Genomic DNA, 21,083 nt, shown 5'->3' on the forward strand with positions numbered 1-21,083 from the left:
ATACAGAAGCGGTAGACGACAACTCTGAGGAACTGCTCACTCTCCCTGAAGCCTGCCCAGCCATGTGGTAGCATTTTCCAACGTTTTCATCTTTAAATGAGGCACATCCTCATTAGGACAAGGTGCAAAGAGAGTGCATGCTTCATTTCCATATCTGTGGGCAGGTGGAACAACAGTGACAATGGACACTGGGGAAGTGTGGAAATGGCCTGGTGCAGAGGGATCGCTTTCCATGCAATGAGGTGACCTTTCAAGAAAATAACAAACCAGAGAGGCAAACAGCATCTCAAAGTCATGGTGAGGATTTCTATTGTCTACGATTGCGGGCCAAATGTTTTTAACTCTCCAGGTCATGGGACCAACCAGGTGAAATATAACACCACAATCACCTCATGGGACCCAGCTGTTCTCTTGCAGCGCAGTCTCCCACATAATGACCTCCTGTAATGACAGGAGGCTGAAAGCAAGGGCTTGCGATCCAGCCCGCTTTCTTTTCTATATCCCCTTTCTCCCTTCTTGCATCTTTCCTGAGGAAACAATTATTCTCTTGGAAATGCAAACAACATATTTTTGCGCTTCTGCACCCTTTTATTGTGTCTTTTTTGAAGGAGAAAGGCAGGATAGAAATATTTTAAATAAATACAAGAATAAAACTTTTTGCTTGGCTTAATAAAAGTATCCAGAGGTCAATTTCCCCACTGTGCTTCCTGGAAGAGCAGCCGGTCCGGGGCAAGCCTCACAGCCTCAGAGCACCTACAGAAGAAAAAGGGACTAGCAAACCACTCTGGAGTCCTTTATACCTGGGAAAACTCTGGGAAGAGTGGCCAAAAGTCAGAGTCAACCTGGTGCACTGTTATGTATTTTAATAAAAGCATCACTTTAGCATGGATTCTGGAATTTATTTCCTGCCTGCACTGCTATCCCTGTTTATGTCACCAGCCAAAGGAGCTACAGGTTGTTGTTGTTTAAGTTTGTTTGTTTGTTTTTTGCACAAACTTTTGTAGACAGGCTGAAGTCCATTGCCTCAGATGCATCTGAAGTGGGCTACAGTACACACAAAAACTGTATATAGAGAGAATATATAAAATATATTCTGTTGCAACTAAAAACAGCAAGGAGCCTTGTGGCACTATTAAAGCAGTGGTCCCCAACCTTTTCCCAATCAGTTGGAGGGGTGGGGTCCGTGCACGGGTGTGTGTGGCATGCTTACGGGGGGGGGGGGGGAGAGGAGATCTGAGTCCGCAGCCGGTCCTGCTTAGGCCACGGACTGGTGTCAGGTCATGGACCAGAGGTTAGGAAATATGTGCTTATCCTCCTCCCCCGCCCATGGGAATTTTCTACATTTTATTTTGGCGTTTCAGATGCTGTCATGGACCTATTAATGTAATAGAAGAAAACCTTTAACAAACTGCAGGAGTTTAGTCTCCTGCTCTACATGCTTCCCTGTTTTCCCTCCAAAACCTGGACTCTCCACCTTGAAAGAAGAAGAAAAATGAAGGCAGAAGGGAGGGGCATGAGGTTAGTGTTGGAGTCAACAGAGTGATTCTTCTCAGAAAGCCAGCTTCCTCAAACGTGACCTAACCCAAAGAACGACTTGGGAGTCAAAAACATCCTTCGTTTTGACTAATTCTGGCCCCTTAGGCCACAACATTTCTCTCAGATTTCTTCTTCACATAAACATCAACAGAGAAACTGGGGGTTGGAAGACCAGGATTGTTAATGGCACAGGGATGGTCAAGGCTAGGTCAACTTTGAAAAATTATTTCTTGCTTCTATTTCTTTGGGAGGTTGTGGTGTATAGCTGACAAAGAGCCACCCATTTTCTTCCTAGCACCCCTTCCCCCTTCTAACTCCCCTTGCTCCCTTTCTCTTTCTCCCTCTTTCCTCATTTCTATGGCACTCACTCACTCACTCTCTTTTTGCCTCCCTTCTCCACTGATTTGAGTTCTTCATCTGTACATCTGGTAAGACAAAAGGGCTCAGGGGAAAAGCAAAGGTTCCCTTTTTGAGGAAATGTCAGCTTAACTGCCCTCTGGGGAAAATGCCCCAACGCTTGCAATTCCCCTAAATGCACAGGAAACCTCTTCTGGTGCAAGTTGCAACCCCAAGAGAGAACCTGGCCCTCTAGGTAGCCCAACACAACCACAACCCATTCTAAAACACATCCATGGGAGCACCAACTCTGAAGTGCCTGGCTCTAATCAGGGGCACCTCCTGTACACTTACACCTGATGGGACAAAGTTGGATTGTGTCCTCAATGTGCACGGCCTCACCATTCCAACCCTGTGAACTGATCAACATCTGCTTTTGCTATCAACTCAAAGTGGCCATGTTGCTTAATGACTCGACAATACGCTGTCGCATCTAACACAGATCTTGGATCCGTGTAAAAATCACTCCATCCAGAAACAAAATGCTGAATACAATGCCTGCTCATGAAAGTAGTGTAACTCACTCAAATCTACCTAGTGCCTACCTAGAATGATCTGTGACACTCTGGTTTAATTGAAGAGCACTTGGTTTCTCCTTATCATCCTGCCCAGATCTGTTTCCTATAAAGCAACAAATCTTCAGAACCTTGTTTCTACAGTAATATTCTAAGGCCAAGACTGAGCTGTAACTATTTACAATACAACCAAAGTCAACAGTGGAGTAAGGCACAATACCTACCATAAGAGTTTGCTGCCTGAAAGGAGAACAGGAGTGCATATTCCGAAGTTGGTCTTCGAGAGCCAGAAGACGTTCCTCTAACTGCATTTCTAGTTCCTGTAACTCCATGCGAACAGATTTTCTCAGGGTTTGAAGCTGGTCAGCTTCATACCTAAATCAGAAGTATGTTCAGCACAGAAGAGAGCATTATCCCCTTGACTACAGTGCTATAACAGATGGATTCACATCATCTACCTTCTACAGCAATGAGGAACTAATCTCACATCACTCCTGTGACATACAATCCTGGGCATGTTTGCATGAAAGACAAACAGTGAGAAAAAAAACTGTGACATATAGCAGTATTACAAGCACTGTGATAGAAAAAAAAACTGTGAGATTAACAGAAAACACAACATATTTAGAAAACAAACATTCAGAACGTATAGTGTAACACACTCCGCCTAGGAGCCTAAATCCAATGCCACACTCATGGATGCCTGCTAACCGGATCCAGTTTCCTTCTGCAGCCCTCCATGACCTGCTCCTGTTATCTACTCCAGAGAGTTTTCTCAACACTTTGGAGCAGATTTCAGAATAAACAAGGGGTTGTGGCGATGATGTGTGGCAGAATTACATCCCTCTAAGTCCCCACTGACAGATGTGGTTCGCTCTGTGGAAATACCCTTTGGGATCCTACCTATATTACAGTGGTGCCTCACTTAGCGACGTTAATCCGTTCCAGGAAAAACGTCGCTAAGTGATTTAATCGTTAAGCGATTTTAAAAAGCCCATAGGAACGTATTAAAACACGTTTAATACATTCCTATGGTCTAAAAACTTACCTTAAAGCGAAATTCCTCCATAGCGGTGGCCATTTTGGGTGCCTCTAAAGCCCCCGCTGTTTTGGAACCGCCAATCAGCTGTGCTTCCTCCAGGGAGACTGAGGCACCGCCGCCCCCACCGAGGCCGAGAAAGGTTGCTGCAGGCGCAGAGGGTCTTTCTCAGCCGGGGTGGCGGCGGCAGTGCCTCAGTCTCCCTGCCGAGGCTGGAGTTGAAAGGGGTGAGGAGAAAGAGAGAGAGAGCACGCGGAGGCGGCTGTTTGTGAAACTGGGTTCCCTGATCTTTGCAAACAACTGCCCATCAGCTGTGCTTCGGGCTGCTCTCTCTCCCCTCCCAGCCTCCCAGTTAATGGGCAGTTGTTTGCAAAGATCCCAGGGAAGCCAGCCTCCCATACCCCCGCGGACCAGCTGTACTTCAGCGCGTGCTCCCTCCCTCTCTCCCCTTGTAGCTCCACCCATGGCAGGGAGACTGAGGCATCGTGCCGCCGCCACCGCCTGGCCGAGAAAGACCCTATGCACTTGCAGCAAAGGTTGCTGCAGGCGCAGAGGGTCTTTCTTGGCCGGGGTGGCGGCGGCGTCTCAGTCTCCCTGCCGAGGCTGGAGTTGAAAGGGGTGGGGAGAGGGAGAGAGAGAGCACGCAGAGGCAGCAGTTTGGGAAGCTGGTTTCCCCGGGACCTTTGCAAACAACTGCCCATTAACTGTGCTTCGGGCTGCTCTCTCTCCCCTCCCAGCTCCAGCCCAGGCTGGGAGGGGAGAGAGAGCAGCCTGAAGCACAGCTGATGGGTGGTTGTTTACAAAGATCGCAGGGAAGGCAGCTTCCCAAACCCGCGCCCATCAGCTGGGCTTCGGGGCTCTCTCTCTCCACCCCTCGCAATACAGCTGATCGGCGGGGCCTTTGGGATGATCGTGGGGAAGCGCTTCCCCATGATCATCGCAATGCGGTTTCCCCCCCATTTAAAACATCACAATGCGATCGCTTTTGCGATCGCAAAAACTCCTTCGGTGTGCGGATTCATCGTTAAACGGGGCGCTCGTTAAGCGAGGCACCATTGTATATTGAATCTATAAAACATACACAAAAGACATACAGACCTTTAAGTATCAGGTTTCAGACCACCTTAGATTTTTGTGGCCCAATGTACTACACTGAATTATGTTAAGGGGATAGGAGTCTATGTCCTTTTAAAATTAGGAGCCCCCCCCCGCCCTAAAGAAAAGGAAACCTGAGAAACACGGACATTCCACAGTTCCCTTACGAAGGGGTACAAATTTGCTTTACTTTGTTTTTCAAAGCAGGTTGTAAAATCTAATAGAGCTGAAACGAGAGAGTAAACGAGCCCCTTCACCAAGAGTAACACAGTGTCCAGAGCAGAACATAGATTTGTTCAGTAAATAAACAAACTCGGTGCTATACAAAAGGGTTTGGATGATATTCAGGTAGTACAAGTAATATATGATGGAAGTAAAGATTAAGGCTGGGGCACAGAGGCAGCCTGTTTGAAGGGAAGAACACCAGATGAAGCCCACCAACCCAGGGGCCTTTCAAACCACTGTTTTTCCTTCTTCACAGGATCTCGCTGCAACGATAGAGACACAGGATTTCACTGGAAGCAGAGGTCATTTGAAGGATCCCGGGATATCAAGAGGCCTGGCACTGGGGATCTTGGACAAGAAAGAAGTGGCAGGAGGAATGGTTCCCAAACCTGGGCCCCCCAGGTGTTGCAGGATTCCTGACCCTACCAGCTATACTTCTTCTGGCAGCTGAAGTCCAGAAACCTCTGGAAATCAAAGTTTAGGAACTAGTCTAACCACTGGATAAGCAGTTTTAGACTAGACCTGGGAAACTTCGTACCCAAATTGTCACAGGAGGCACACTGGGCCTCCGTAGGGCACACCTGCTTGCTGTTTCCCAACCAAACTTCTCAGGTTTGAAAAGACAAATTGAAGAAGGGAGAAAACCACATAGGACCTCCTGAAAAGAATTGAATTTTTGAAAAAATTAAAGCCTACTTAAATAAAGTAGCCTATATTCCCAAGAAAACAAAATGATAGGTATCGGCTGCAAGCAGCAGCCTAAAATGGGTGCTGAGGGGAGTATAAACATCAAAGCCATTTTCCTGGAACAACCACAATGGTAAGAAATAGGAACAGGATTCTAATCCTTACCCCCAACGCGAAAAGATGTGAAACTTACCACAAGAGAGTAGATAATAAGCAACAGGACAAAAATCTGCTGTGGACAGATGTACTCTGAGCTGAGCAAAAAGGAGAGAGATGGCAGGATGGGGGGGAGAAAAACCAGCATGGAGAAAGCTGCAGTGGTCTAATGCGAGCGATGGTCAGAAACAGAGCATTTTAGTGCCAGAGGCAGAAGGCAAAGAAGCATCAGGTCCTAGATGTTTAGAAGAGGCAGCAGAAGGAGCAGGAGGACTGGTTCTGGCCAACATGCGCGGGTGTGGAGCGAGAAGGAGAAGCATGTTTTTGATTAGTTCAAGAATATGCACCTAGAAGAAAACACAGCAGTTTTGGAGTGAAAGAGAACTGGTAGCAAGACTTCAGAAGAAATCAAGGGCTCCACATTTATGCACAAATACTACTGCAGGTTGCTAAAGGGAGGACTCCCACTTTGTTGGCCACACATGCTAACCTTTCTTCGTCCGTCATGTGCTGATAAACTGTTGTCTGTTGGCGTAACATGGCCAATTCCAAGTCCATCATCTGGGTTCTGAAGAGGTTTAGGTTCCTTCTCACCACTTGAAGATCTTGGAAGGTATTCTAGATTGGTACACAGGGGAAAATATCCATATTTACTGAACATTGCCAAGATCCAAGTAAAAAGAACAATTTTTACCAATATATTTTTGTGGAAACTATTTGGATCAAGGCATGGTGAATAGATGGCCCTCCAGGTATTCCTGAATCCTAATTCTCATCATGGCCCAGCATGGTTGTGCTGGACAAAGCTGGTGGGAACTGTTCTGAGGTAGGCTTTGCACTGAGTAGGTGGCAGGAACCTGCAGCTCATGGGCTGAAGCAGCCACAGATCTCGCCTCATTCTCCTTTTCCCTCGAAAACAGGTCAGAGAAAGCAAGAGATGACGTGTCCGGAGAAGGTAAGAGAACCTACACACCAGTTCTGTCTCTTCATCTGAGAAAGGGGACAGGAATGCTGCAGAGCATCCACTAGCTCAGGAATCCTGTATGCATACTCACAGTTAATACTGTTTTGCCATGAACAAACAAGATATGCATGAATAATAATTTTTAAAAGCACCATTTACTTCATAGAGAGGTAGAACAGATGATCTCTCAGGGCTGTAAGGGGATGAAGGAACATCATGGCCTCTCATCATTGGGTTCTAGAAAGGGAGAGAAGGAACAAACTATGTAACTTGATGCATCCAATAAAACTAGTAGACAGCAGCCTTGCACTCATACATGTGGGAGAAGACAGGAGAACTTTAAAGAAAGCAGACAAGGCGGACGTGCTCGTTTTGCTCTTCTTGAATAACTTGACAGTCAAAATAACTTTGCACTTCAAGGGAAACAAACATACTCTTTCAACCCGCAGTCTGTGGCCTGGACCCACACTACTGCCCCCCCCCCAAGAGACATGCATGCAAGAAGAGCCAATCCTACTAGCAGAGTTACAACGGCTACTGCAGTACTGTACACTGAAGACATGGATATAGGGCAGCCCAAGTTTGCTCTACCTCAGAGGCCCTCCAGTTGATGGACTACAACTGCCATCAACCTCAGGCACACAGCCAATGATAAGAATTCACAGGGATGTGGTCCAACAGCATCTGGAGGTCCCGTTGCTCTGCTCTGCTCTGACTTCATCTCAATAACTGTTTCCAGAGTACATGCCTCTGAACATTTGGACATGCACTAAGATTTTTGACATCTATAAACCTGTAATTCCCCTTCTCTCTCTCTCTCTCTCTCTCTCTCTCGGGTGATAGGGCATATTCAGATAGAAAGCTGAACCACGTGTCTCTGGAAAGAGTATTTGTTCTAAGCTGAAAAATAAGTTTAATTTCAACCCCCCTTCCAGCAGAGGAATTTGCAGGCAGCAACTCAATACCTTTGAGATGTAATTTCTCACCCTTCTCCCTTCAAAGAACAAAGAGCAACACATAGGACATAGTCTACCTAACAAACTGTGCCAGAGCTACACCCCCCCACATCCTGCACAATGAATGGAAAGAGCATTGACCTTTTTAGCTTGGTTGTATGTTGCAAATCTAGTACACCAACTCTTGGAGCAATGATGACCTACCAACACCAAAGGAATGTTCGAATTTCACAAACCAAGTGAGTCAGGCTTTGTTACTGTTCATGATCAACCAGATTTCAACACTTCTGGTCCGGTTCTTGGGAAAACCCCACGGAGGAAGCAACAGTCCATACGTATCATATTAAGCTATGTGAGATTTCTGTTTGTGAAGGTGTCTTGAAAAAGGTGAACATCTCCCACTCCCCTGCTCCTACAAGCCCTCTGAAAACAACAGAGGATTGTAGCTGGCAAGCCTTCTGTAATAGGACTGACTGGACTGTGAAATGCAAACTGGAAAAATATCTAGGAAAATTTACAGAAATGAGCCCATGTAAAGGGTGGGTGCTTAAGAAAAAAAATCAGATAAAAAGCTATAAATATTCAAAATATTGCAGCTGAAATGCTAACATTGCCATTCCTGCTGTTCTCTTCTGCCTTTCCCAAATTTGAGCACACCCTTGAAAAATACATGTGGCATGAAAATCTTATCGTGCGTTTAATTTCCTTAGATTTTCACAGTGAACTTGGTTCACAGCTTGAGGCCTGCCCATGGTTTTGATAACATCTCTGGCGTCTGAGACATGGCCAGATCTTAGATTCACCCCAGGCAGCATGTGCAAGAAGCCTCTAAATAGGGCTGGACAACTGCGAAATTTATTATACCTCAAAGGCTTAGAAATGTGTTGTGATATAAACATCCATTACTAAATAAGAGTTCATTCCTCAGAAGCTTTTGCCATGATAACTTTATTAGACTTTAAGATGTACAATTCTTTGATTCCAGATTAAATGAAATAAAATTCTTTCCTCATAGATTTTTGTTTTCACATCCTAATTTTTGGCCTTGTTTATGCAAATGGCAAGATGATCAAGCATCCTATTTGGACCTGTGAATTCAAATCCCAGCGTAGAAACAGAATCCCGGCATGGCCTTGGACACAACTTTTTTTTCCACGACAGTCATCAGAATCAATGACATACATGGCAGCACAAAATGCCTTCAGTTTGTAGAATTATAAATCTATACAAACAACTGAAGTCCAATGTATTCATGAAGGCTTTCACGGCTGGGGTCTAATGGTTGTTGTGGGTTTTTCGGGCTCTTTGGCTGTGTTCTGAAGATTGTTCTTCCTAACGTTTCGCCCGTCTCTGTGGCCGGCATCTTCAGAGGACAGCACTCTCTAGTGGACCAGAGCACAGAGTGCTGTCCTCTGAAGATACCGGCCACAGAGACTGGCGAAACGTTAGGAAGAACAACCTTCAGAACACCGCCAAAGAGCCCGAAAAACCCACAGCAACCAACTGAAGTCCAATTGCATGCTTTATCTTTCTTCTTAGCCAGCTCAAGTCACATAGACATGCAGATCCCCACCTCATCACAAGTGGTAGCCTCTTTCTCCCACCCAATGCCCCAGATGTCTTTGACTACGACTCCCCTGATCTCTAGTTAGCTGGGCTATTGAGTGCTATGGCTGGGGCTACTGGCAACTGTAGTCCAATACAACTGGAAGCCCCAGAGACGGAAAAAAACTTCGACTCTTTCTTACCTGGGAAAGGTTTTGTAAGGAGCTCCTGATGTCGTGCAAAACTCTCCTCAGCTGCATTTCGACCGTGGAGGGCGTGTTCGTAGTTGGGAGCTGGCAAGGGGGTCCATAAGGGCCCCGTGAGTGATAGCATCCGAAGGGGGAAGGCAAGGCACTGCAAGAAGACCCAGGGGTGCTCGGGATGCTGTGCGCACTAAATGTTCTCATGTGAGCACACAAGGGCCTGTCTGGGCACTCGGAATGCAGCGAATGCAGCGAACAGGAGGACTGGGACATAAAGGCCGGGAGATGCAGAGGGCAGCTCCGCCTCTGGCTGCGGCATGGCTCCTCCGCCGTCTTGTTTACAGGAGGAGGGGAAGATTCTTTCTTGAGAGAGGAAGGTGCAATGAAGAGGGTGGACGTACACCTGGGAGGACTGCTGCTGATCTCAGGGCTGGGCTGCCCTTCTTCCTTCTTCTCGCCTTCTTCAGGTGTGCCATACTTGTATGTGAAGGAGGGAGGGCTGCAGAAGGTCTGCTTTCCCGGAGCCACCTGAACACTCACAGAGGAGACAACTCTCACGGGGTTTAACAGCGTGGTCGGGAGGGACTGGGAGCGCCGCAGGGGGTAGCCCAGGTCAGCGATTCGATGCCTCTGCTTGAAGAGAAGGTCTTTGGATTTGAGCAAAGGGCGGCCGGCTCTGGAATCGGACGAGCCGCCCATTCGTCTCTGGGCTCTTTGCAAAGCGCTGCTAACCCGCTCCGCCGAGGAAGGAGCCGAACTGCTGCTTTCTATGGAGGGCACGGATTTGAGAATGTGGTGGGTTTTGTAGGGCGGGAACTCGCACTCGCTGCTTTTATCGACATCACTCTCTTCGCTGCCTTCCTCCAAGGCTTCAGCTGCCGCCTCTTCGCCACTTTGCACAAAACGTCCTTGGCCAAGCTCTTTCCCTTGGACTCCACTGGGAGTCCGGCCCTCCAGCATCATCTGACCTTTTCCTTCCTGCATCTCGGAAAGCATCTCTGGGTTTCCTTGCTCTGCTTCGGAGAGGAGGAATTCCTCCTCGTCAAGCTCACTGAAATAGGGCTGCTGTTCCGCTACTGGGGTCTTGAGTTCTTCGCTGCAAGACATGACTGTGGTCTCACTGTCACAGCTGTCGGCGCTGCTTCCCATGGCCTGCAAGGAGTCATGTCCCTGACAAGGAGAGATGGGAAAGGGGTGGGGAAGAACCAGCGGCCATGAAAACAGACAAAGAAACAAACAGAACAAAATGTTTGCCTTTTCACAGAGATTAAAAAAACACTGGGCAGAGGGGGCCACGACTTTGTCATATTTTTAAACTATGCAAGGCTTTCCTTTTCCTTTTTAAATTATCACCTTTGCCACTGAATTTGGATTCCTTTTCACTCTACAGAAAGAGACTTCTTGTTCAGCCCAAAAAGATACTTCCTACAAACAGCACAGGAAAGCCCTGGACAGAAAGCCCTTTAAGAAATTCAGCCAATTCTGCCTGTCCCCTGGATTCCCTTATTTCCCAAATTCAGTCATGCAGACACAATACTTGTGGCATTCAGAACATGACTGCTTTTTAAAACTCAAACTTTATTTTTCTTTACTTTATTTTTAATTACTTAGTAGCTTGTAACCTAACAGGCCTCCATGAGCAATGCAGCACTCTCATTAGGGTCGCCCACATTGAGCAATTACATCCCTCCAAAAACATTATATGCGTTTAACAATCTGGTAAAGACTTTCTTCCACCAGATTTTTTTTTCCTGATTGAGCTTAATTTTTCCCCTGTCTAAATGGCAGCAGAATAGCAGCACACGGTACTGCTACTGTTTAGTTGTCCTGTTCCGTCATATGATATTACTGGGAGAACTGCATTGTTTATGCTGCTGGTACTGATATGGTGTTTCATGTTTACCTTCAAGCAACAAGCTTGGATTCAGAAAATATTGGAATAATTTATTTATTTATAAATAAATAAATAAATAAATAAATAAATTACCTTCAAGCAACAAGCTTGGATTCAGAAAATATTGGAATAACTTTGAACATGCTATTTCAACATGGAAAGCCACAATGATTCATGAAACTAAATGTTATTTTATAAACTTCATGCTTGCACTTATCTAATTGGCAAAAGAAGTGGAAGCACTCAAGGCTGCTGGGTAATTATGAGGTCCGTACAATAGACCACCATGAAATCAGAAGATCCTGCCGCACTTAGATCAAATCTTTTAATTGCAAATAGGACTTGTTGTTGCATCCTCGTCAGTACAGAACACAGAAACAAGCCAATCCCACCACTCTACACTCCTCCCTTTTATGTGCTAAGTATCTTTCACACATATTGCAAAATGCTAACTATGGAAACAGGCAGGGAGCAGCAAGTGGGGTTTTGAGCAATGAGGACAAACACATCTCATTCACATGCAACCTTACCTGAAGTTGATTTAGCAAGAAGCAGTCTGTGGAAGAAGCATCTTCTGCAAAACCGCTGCTGTCCGAATGCTGACTTGCTGATCGTAAAAGCTGGTCTAGAAGAGAGGGAAATAATCACATGCAGGGTGAACAGGCCTCTCAGAGTTAACATGTACACAAATCTGTATTTAGCTACTTGGAAGGATGCATGCGTTTATTTTAGAGAACTTAAATACCCCATCTTTCCCACATTAAAGGCTTTGTTTTTCAAATCACTGCCATTTCCCCAAATCACACAGAAGACACCTTAACTGCGAGGGACCAGGATTTCCATCATTTACCCAAATCACGACGTCTGTCACACAAAAAAAGGGAGGGGGGAACACTTGCAAATATGTCATACTTGTGAAATTTCTACTGGTGGTTGAAAGACAGCCATCCTTCACATTTTTCAGTCCTGTTTTGTGGGATGCAGAAAGTAAGTGAATTCCAGGGTAGCATTATGCAATCTACGCAGGGTCCACTAACCTATTCATTTTTCCCCGCTCTGTAAGACAGTAACTTCCCCATTGCAGAAGTCCTATTTGTACATTTCTTCGAATGTGCAAAGAGCCCTAGATACTTGGGTGATGATTGAGGTGTATGTTCTGTCTAGCCCTACACCAGTTGCTACCAAAACACCCCATCAACTGAGCAAACGTTCTGGTTGTTCCACCAATCTGGCAAAAAAAGAGAGGGACTATCCAGTGTCTGGCAAGCCCAAGTACATGTCTGGGGTTGGCTTTCAGCTTGATGGAACACAAAAGAGTAGTAGATTTTATCTGAATTTTAGCTGATAGATATCAAGTGACTTCAAATGAAATGTACTTGTATTTCATGTAAAGATCTATAGGATAAAACAGTAACAAAACAAATTTCGTAGAATGTGTATGCATGAAGTCATCCTAAACGAGGAACTAAAAACTGCTTCATCATTCAACCTGAGTCATTTTGAGCCCATTCCAGACTGGGTGTGATGGGAAGTTGGCCATTGCACTTTAGCAACATTTTAAATTTTTTTGTAAACTTCAGATACAAGTTTCATGCCCCATTCAGTACAATCTGCCCTAAGACAGACTGATGGAGCGCCATCTATTTGTGCAGAATGGGCCAAAGAGATGGCAAGGCTGACACTAATCCAAGCTGAGCTATCAACTGGCTTTTAGCATGCCACTAGAAATGCACATTTACATCCAGTTGCACTGGAGTACTTCAGGCAAAAAAGAAAATCATTCATTCATTCATTCATTCATTCATTCATTCAGTCTGTCTGTCTGTCTGTCTGTCTGAGAGAGCTCTACATACACAAAAAAGGAGAGATAAAACTTGAGATGAAACAGAAACAACTTTGCTAGATTAGGGCAGATGACTATGTTTATGTGGTACATGTGTATGTGTTTGTATGTTACGGAGAACATTGGAAATCTGTCCCTTTTCCCTAACACCGTGCAACACTAAACAGCACACTGGCTGTACAATAAAAGGTGACCCAGGATCTTCAAAGGGCAGGATCAAAGAAGGGGGGCTATGGGGTGGATGACTGCGCTGGACTGAGGGGCCCTGTGGACACTGACACCATCTGCAGTGTCTGTCAGATCACATAATCTGAATAGAAGCATAAAACAGGCTGCAAATATTTCATTATCAGGTCAAAATACTTAGCACAACAGGAATTCAGCCATGTGTCCTTCCCTACAGAAAGTGAGTGTGAGGGAGACAGTGTGTGTTTGTGTGTCTGTGCAAAATTTTCTCCAGTATAACTGTGTTTCTGTTAGCCCCCAGCCACTTATTTGAGAATTTCTGCGGTTTATTTTCAGGACCATGAACCAGGTTGCAGGGGGAGAAAGACAACTGGCCTCTTTTCGCTTTCCACCACTGGAAGTGCTCTGATGGGTAAGAAAACGTTCATGGACAGAAGGAACCCTTTCACCTGTGGAAAACAAGTTCTAGACCCAACCCAATTTCTATAGGCTCTTAAATATTGTTCACTACATACAACTACTGTACATACGTTCCGAAAACAGAACCCTCTCAAAATTCATCATAATATTTGTGTGCAGAGACACAGGGAGGACCATTTCTCAGAGAACATTTCCAGGGAAGGTGAAATTCTCCAGCAGTGCCTTAAAGGTGAAAGTTACCATTAGCAGTAATTGTAGTGCAAATCTGCTCTTTTTAGCCCGAGGGTTTGGACTGGATTTTTGTACTCCTCTAGCAAATAGCGACAAAGAGAACTGTGTGAGAAGTTAGGAAAACATTGCCCTCTCTCTTTTGGCATTCAAAAGCACCGTGCAAAGGTGAGGGTGGGCGATACCTTTGTTAGACCACTAACAATTTATAAACAGAAGCTAGCTTTTGGTCCATACAGAAGTAAGCTAAGCACAAGAATCCTGAAGCTTATCCGTAAGAATTATTCAGAAATTCCTCCATGTTTGAAATATATTTCCAAAAGGATTTTATTTTCTATCAATTTAAAAGAGAACGGCTGGGCAAGTTTTCAGCACAACACTATTATGTAATGTATGCTACATTTTACTTCTCTCCAGGAAGTCCTACGTTACAGATCCACGGTCATATGGAAGTGCTTCTGGGCTCTCTCACCGGTAATGCCAGCAAAGCATAGGCGCTGGGAGATTCTACCAAGCTGGTAAAGCTTCAAGTATGACTCCTAATGGCAGATATCATGTATGCAATCTGTCAGCCTAACTAAGCACAGAGAGGCTCTTTATCATGAGAACTGCCACTAGGTCATGAATAGGCCATAGCTACAGGATGCGACAGTTAGAACTGGATATGGAAGAACTGACTGGTTCAAAATTGGGAAAGGAGTACGACAAGGCTGTATATTGTCCCCCTGCTTATTCAACTTATATGCAGAATATATCATGCGAAAGGCAGGACTGGAGGAATCCCAAGCAGGAATCAAGACTGCTGGAAGAAATATCAACAACCTACGATATGCAGATGATACCACTCTGATGGTAGAAAGTGATACATGCAGGAGGAATTAAAGGACCTCTTAATGAGGGTGAAAGAGGAGAGTGCAAAAAAAACGGTCTGAAGCTCAACATCAAAAAAACTAAGATCATGGCCACTGGTCCCATCACCTCCTGGCAAACAAAAGGGGAAGATATGGAGGCAGTGACAGAGTTTACTTTCTTGGGCTCCATGATCACTGCAGATGGCGACAGGAGCCATGAAATCAAAATACACCTGCTTCTTGGGAGGAAAGCAATGACAAACCTTGACAGCATCTTAAAAAGCAGAGACCTCATCTTGCCAACAAAAGTCCGAATAGTCAAAGCTATGGTTTTCCCTGAAGTGATGTATGGAAGTGAGAGCTGGACCATAAAGAAGGCTGACCGCCGAAGAATTGCTGCTTTTGAATTGTGGTGCTGGAGGAGGCTCTTGAGAGTCCCCTGGACTGCAAAGAGAACAAACCTATCAATTCGAAAGGAAATCAACCCTGAGTGCTCACTGGAAGGACAGATCCTGAAGCTGAGGCTCCAATACTTTGGACATCTCATGAGAAGAGAAGACTCCTTGGAAAAGAACCTGATGTTGGGAAAGTGTGAGGGCAAGAGGAGAAGGGGATGACAGAGGATGAGATGGTTGGACACTTTCATCGAAGCAACCAAAATGAATTTGACACAACTCCAGGAGGCAGTGGAAGACAGGAGGGCCTGGCGTGCTCTGGTCCATGGGGTCATGAAGAGTCAAACACGACTAAACGAATAAACGAACGATGATATGAACAAAGCAACAGAGTGGGGATACATGCAGTTGATAATGGTGGAGGGACTACCCACACCAATGAATTCACAGATTTTTTGAAGTAATCAAGGGGTGCACGTGTATATACACACTGTATGGACACACACATGTATATCACTTTTTTAATTACTCCTAAGGATGGGGAAACAAGAAAGCACTAACAGGTTACTTAATCCAGTTTTATCTTTTGCCTTGCCGTATTCAAAATTCAAACAAGTTGAAATTTTGGAGCCACATTGTTCTACATGAAAAGGGAACACTTTAATTTAATTTTTTTTTGTAAGAAGTGGCCAATTTTAATTTTTTAAAAAAAATTCCAATTTTTAAAATTTAAATTGTGATGTCATTCAATTTAACTCAAATCCAGCCTGCTTCTAACAGAAAGCTTGTGCCAAGTCGTACCACCAGTCCCTCAAATGCCTCGCAGCTACAGGCGAGCGATCTTGTCTTTTGTTCTTGCCACTCACCATAGGTGCGCCATCACTGTGTTACAGCTCTTTTTCTGTCTTGGCAAAGGAAGCCAAAGTTACAGCAGCTGAGATTTTTTTTTGTTTTGTTTTTTGACATGCTAGCTGCTGTGGGCCATGAAATAAAAACCACGTGACAGTAAAATTTAAACATATACATGCACGTGGATACTCATCGGCATTGTTTCTGAAGCTCCCGGGCAAACGGCATTTAGAAACAACTGGCCAAAACAACTTAGAAAAATGAAGGGTGGGGGGAAGTGTGTGTGTGGGGGGGGAGAAAAGTATATGCTTTCACTGGGCTCTTGGAAAATACACGAGTCTTGAAATCATACTTCACTTGTGTTTGCACCTCAGCAAGTCTCCCATTATACCAATTCTTATCACGCGTTCTTATCCACTAAACAAACTGGTCTGAACCGGCTGCCCTTGCCAATTTTACATTCTGTCAACTCAGATCTAGCCTTGAAACCAGAAAAACAGGAGGCAGTCAACAGCACAGCCTCCTTCAAGTTTTTCCACTCAGCATGAAAACCGGTGAGGGCAGGGAGATGGGAGATGTTTTTAATTTGTTGTCTTTTGCATTACCTGCTCTCATTTTTCTGTGGCTTCAAGGGCACAAATCTCTCTTTTCCCTCAACAGGCAACTAAAGACTTCCCCATTAAAATCCCTCATGAAGTCCAAGTCTGTTCTAGTCTTCCCACTTTGCCTGTTGCCTAGATTAAGACTGAGTGACAAGCAGGGGTTGCCGGCACATGGATCAAAGCTTGCCATCTTTCTCCTGGTCAGAGTCTGACTAAACCAGAACCATGAGATTCTCTATCAGAGCATCTTGTTTTTAAGAGTGAGTTTCACAAGCCCAGGTGGGGTCATCTTGGCAGTCTCTGAAAAAAACCTTCAGTCAGAGAAGAGATCAAACTGAAGTGGGGTTTATCGCAACAGGTTTTAAACTGAACAAAAGTTACAGTCAGACCCACCTGAATGTTTGCTGCCTTTAGGACTGAGCAATCAAACCACAAAATACTAATAATAATACGAATCATCATCATCATCATCATCATCATCATCATCATCATCATCATCATCATCATCATCATCATCATCATGGTGGCAATTAGTCCAGACCCTGAGGTGCGAAAACTGCTGAGAAAATATGGAGCAGACTTCTAGACAACCCTTTCAGCTATACCTGGGGCCAAACGTCAGTCCTTCTAAGACTTGCCCTGACATTCAAGTTTACCAGTCCCCTTGATCCAGCTTGGAAACTGATTAAGGACATGCTGACTGACAGACAGAACATAGTTTTTTTCTCTGGGCTAATGCACAACAACAAATGGCAGACACGAGAGGCTGGGATGTGAGAATAACTAACACACACAACCTGCACATTCAACAGGACCAGCAGTGGACAAGGTAAGAGGAATACATGGGATCCCGGCTCAAGTTGCTGCTAAGCTCTGAAGCGCAAGGGAAATACAGTATCAGTTTCACCAAATCATGGCAAGAATAAAAAGTGCGGCTGAGGGACGAACCACACATTCAATGACATGAAGAATTTCAGGGAAATCCTGTGAAAATAACAACTTAACACATGACAACAGAAGCCTGGCTTCCTCTGACTTCGGTACAGAGAAAATGAAGGCAAGGGTCCTGTTCTGGCTTGCTAGCTAGACAATTGATGATTAAATGAGAAGTTAAGGAGAATTCATATTGCCACATTTTAATTCTGAGTCTTCACATTTGTTAAATTTGCTGGGGACGTATTCTGGAATGAGAGAAAGCCAGCGAGCTCAGCAGCCAGCATAAGATTCACCCATCAGGCCAGTACTGAGTGAAATGGGGGTGGGAAACATTAAGAACCTAAGAAGAGTCCTGCTGGATCAGGCCAAAGGCCCCTCTAGTCCAGCGTCCTGTATCTCACAGTGGCCCCCTCACCAGATGCCTCTGGGAGCACACAAGACAACGAGATATCTGTCTCCTGACCCCCACCCCCGCTGCATCTGGCATTTTGGTGCTCAGGAACAAATTCACTCAAGCCAGCTAGCAGTTCACATACTGGGCACGTCAACAACACTTCATTTTCACTGCATACAGAAAGTGAATACCTTTTGGTCCAGGCTTGCTGCTTTACAACAACAACAACAAACCCTGTGAGCAAAATGCAATGCCACAGGGGTTGTGTAACAGCAAATACCAGCACTGACGATACCAGAGAAACTTGTTTCCTGGTGATTAGAATTCATTATCTAAACAGTACATGGGAATATATGAGCAATGCTGCATTTTTTAAAGAAACAGTATTTCAAAAGCTAATGGATTATGATGATGAGCTGCATTAAGATTTAAAAAAATAGAAAGCAACATTCAAAAACAGAATGATAACATTTTCAAGGTTTGTGATAATGCAGGGAACAGGAGCAGTGAAATTCAGTGTACTTAATATTAAAATGTCAGCAATGTTTTTTTTAGATCTCCAGCTTTTTTGTGGAAAAGGAAAAATAATGAGTTGGTGTAACTTTTACTGCAAACCTATTTAAACCTATCTCAAGATGCAATGCATTACAGGAAGTAACCATAATCTCTGAAATTTCAGTGCCATCAAAATATATAAGGTCATAATATTCTGTGCCAAAGAGTACCACTCTGGCATGGACATCAAAAGACAATCTTAGAAAGAGTCGGGGTGAATTAAAATCAATGATTTTTTTAAATAAAAATGAATTTTTAAAATTTAAATCAAATTTATTTTAATGAAATGCTTTTGGAAGAAAAATCTATCTAAAGATTATTTTCTATTTAAGAAACATTATAGGTCAAAGGTTATCCAGCATGAAATAGAACTTAGTTATGTAGTATGAAGCTGTATATTCATGCAATATTTACATTTTTGGTAAACTAATTCAATTAATTCGTTATTCAAGCTCAGACAACATGCATTTGTTCACAGTAAAAATGGTACAAAATGAACAAAGTTCAGAAAAATAACAATGCTATTGTAGTTCAGCAAATCTATGTGTATCAGCACACTGATGTTTAAGCAAATACAAGAATACGTATGCTATATGTTATTGTTTCAGTTAAATAAAACAATTTAAGTACTTCAAATATGAGTGATTAACTTATTCAACTAAAATCTGTTCTGATACAAATGTTTTACTTATTTGACAGGTTATTGTTCTAAATATGAAATCTACATCTGCTTGCAAACATTAAAGATTACAACTACCAGCAAGAATGAGTCTTTACATTTAAAAAAAATCATGATTTAACCCGAATCTTGCTGATCAGTGATTGAAATCATGGTTTAAATTGACTTGATTTAAATCATATCCACCCTAGAGAGAGTTGCATGGGAACTCCAGAATCAAGCTAGTTCAGTAACATGCTTAGGAAAACAATGAGAAACGTCTTCCAGTGTGAGCCTAGAACAGCGTTCCCCAACCGTTTTTGGACCGCGGACCGGTTGAGGGGTACGGATTCCATGCGTGGACCGGTTGGGGGGAAGGGGCACCTCCGCTCTCCCGGGTGGGCGTGTCACGCTCGCAGTTTGGCGTGTTGAGTTTGGGCGCATGAGTGACACGCCCCTCACACTCGTGCGTGACACTCTTGCCTCTTGGGCGAGGGGGGAGGCAGGCTCGCAAGGGAAAGTGGGCAAGCTGTCAGGGTTGTGCGGAGCCCTCCTCGCCTTTCCCCATCGCCCTGCGCTCCCGGCCGGTTGCAACAAGGAGGTCGCTAGTGGCTCATTGCCCAGCACTGCTTGGAGCTACCGCCGCCGCTGGTGCCGCTCCTCCTCCTGCTGCAGCAGCTTGCCTTTTCCTCCTGCCCCTCCACCTCCAGTGGGCAGGCATTTACCTTCCTTTGCTGCAGAGAAAGCCCTTTTGCTCACCCAGTGATTGAAAAGGAACCACCAAAGCGGGGAGTGGTGGGGGCAGAGGGCTGGGAGGCCCCAACAAGCTGGATTTAAAGAGACAGCTAAGCACATTCTTCCACCTTCTGCCTTCTCCACATTCCTCAGGTTCAGCAACCCAAGCGTGGAGAAGGGGTAGCCGAGAGTCTAGCCACAACCCTCCGCTGGAGCAGGCAGGTAGCAGGTTTCAAGCAAGCATGACCTTGACTCCCCGTGCACACTCCCCCTCCCTCCATCCAGCAGGTCAGCAGAACTCACCCCGCAATCAAGCCACCGCTCGGACCACGCGAGAGGCCCTGCGACTGGAGACAGAGCCTGGGAAATTCAAATCCCCCCCCCCCCGGGCTCTTGCCTCCTACGGCCGTGTCTTTCCATGCTGCTGGCTTTCCAGCCGGCTCCGGGAGGCCGCGCCGCAGTTTGCGCAGGTGCACGCACATGCAGGTGCAAACAACCTTTGCAGGGATGAGTGCGTGCGGGGGGGGTAGGTCTGTCTTGGCGGCCCGGTTGGGCTTAAGTCACAGACCGGCAATGGGCCGCAGACCGGGGGTTGATGACCTCTGGCCTAGAGCTTTCATTTGAGGCTGAAGGATAAGGACACCTTCTTTGTTATCACATAAGGTCCCAGTGATTGTGGATTCATAGCACCCTAACTTTCTCCTTGCCTATGAGCAGGACTACGTAACCGTGATGTTTCTGGGACCCTTTTATGGCTAGCAGCTGCAAAAGAGGCTGGAATAAAGCATCAGAGTCTCTCTTTATTACCTGCTCCGTCACATAATGTGACTGCCCCTGTATTGGCAGAGGAGGATGGGAGTGGGTGTCCTGCCACATAGTACCTCACTGTGACAGGTGGTGAAGACTGTAGGATGCAACCAACATTGGCCACTTCTTGCAAAAAAAAAAAAAAGGTGTAAAGCCAAATCTGCTGCCTCACAAACATTTCCCACTTGGGAAACTAGAAGGGCAGTCCTTGAACTTACTCTGGTTCCACTGAGCTTGTGTACCACTGAGCACAGCAAAACTTAAAACCGACTTAGGGCTGCCCTGTAGGCCTGTCTGTGTGGCCCAACAAGAACAGACTTCTGTACAGTCAGCACCCTGTACAGGAAAATGATGCACACACCACATAAATTTAGGTTTAAGGACCATGTAATTTTAAGGTTAAAAACAGTCAT

At 45.0% G+C, this 21,083-nt stretch overlaps 1 protein-coding gene across 4 annotated transcripts in view; it reads right to left on the reverse strand.

Annotated features, from left to right (window-relative positions):
- The window catches only part of ITPRID2 (ITPR interacting domain containing 2), an 80,068-nt gene that overhangs the window by 13,586 nt on the left and 45,399 nt on the right, over positions 1-21,083 (reverse strand). For 2 of the 4 annotated variants that reach the window (XM_020808256.3, XM_072980985.2), the window contains 5 exons: positions 11,742-11,836; positions 9,318-10,487; positions 6,773-6,850; positions 6,140-6,267; positions 2,672-2,822 (listed from right to left, as the gene is read on the reverse strand). In XM_020808256.3, the coding sequence (XP_020663915.3) occupies positions 2,672-2,822; positions 6,140-6,267; positions 6,773-6,850; positions 9,318-10,487; positions 11,742-11,836 (1,622 nt within the window). Of the gene's footprint in view, positions 1-1,342; positions 1,962-2,671; positions 2,823-5,604; positions 5,997-6,139; positions 6,268-6,772; positions 6,851-9,317; positions 10,488-11,741; positions 11,837-21,083 lie in introns of those variants that run through there. The other 2 variants (XM_072980977.2, XM_072980978.2) reach the window with 2 other exon arrangements.

This window comes from Pogona vitticeps, chromosome 1 (genome assembly GCF_051106095.1).
Source record: "Pogona vitticeps strain Pit_001003342236 chromosome 1, PviZW2.1, whole genome shotgun sequence".
Classification (NCBI taxonomy): Eukaryota; Metazoa; Chordata; class Lepidosauria; order Squamata; family Agamidae; genus Pogona; species Pogona vitticeps.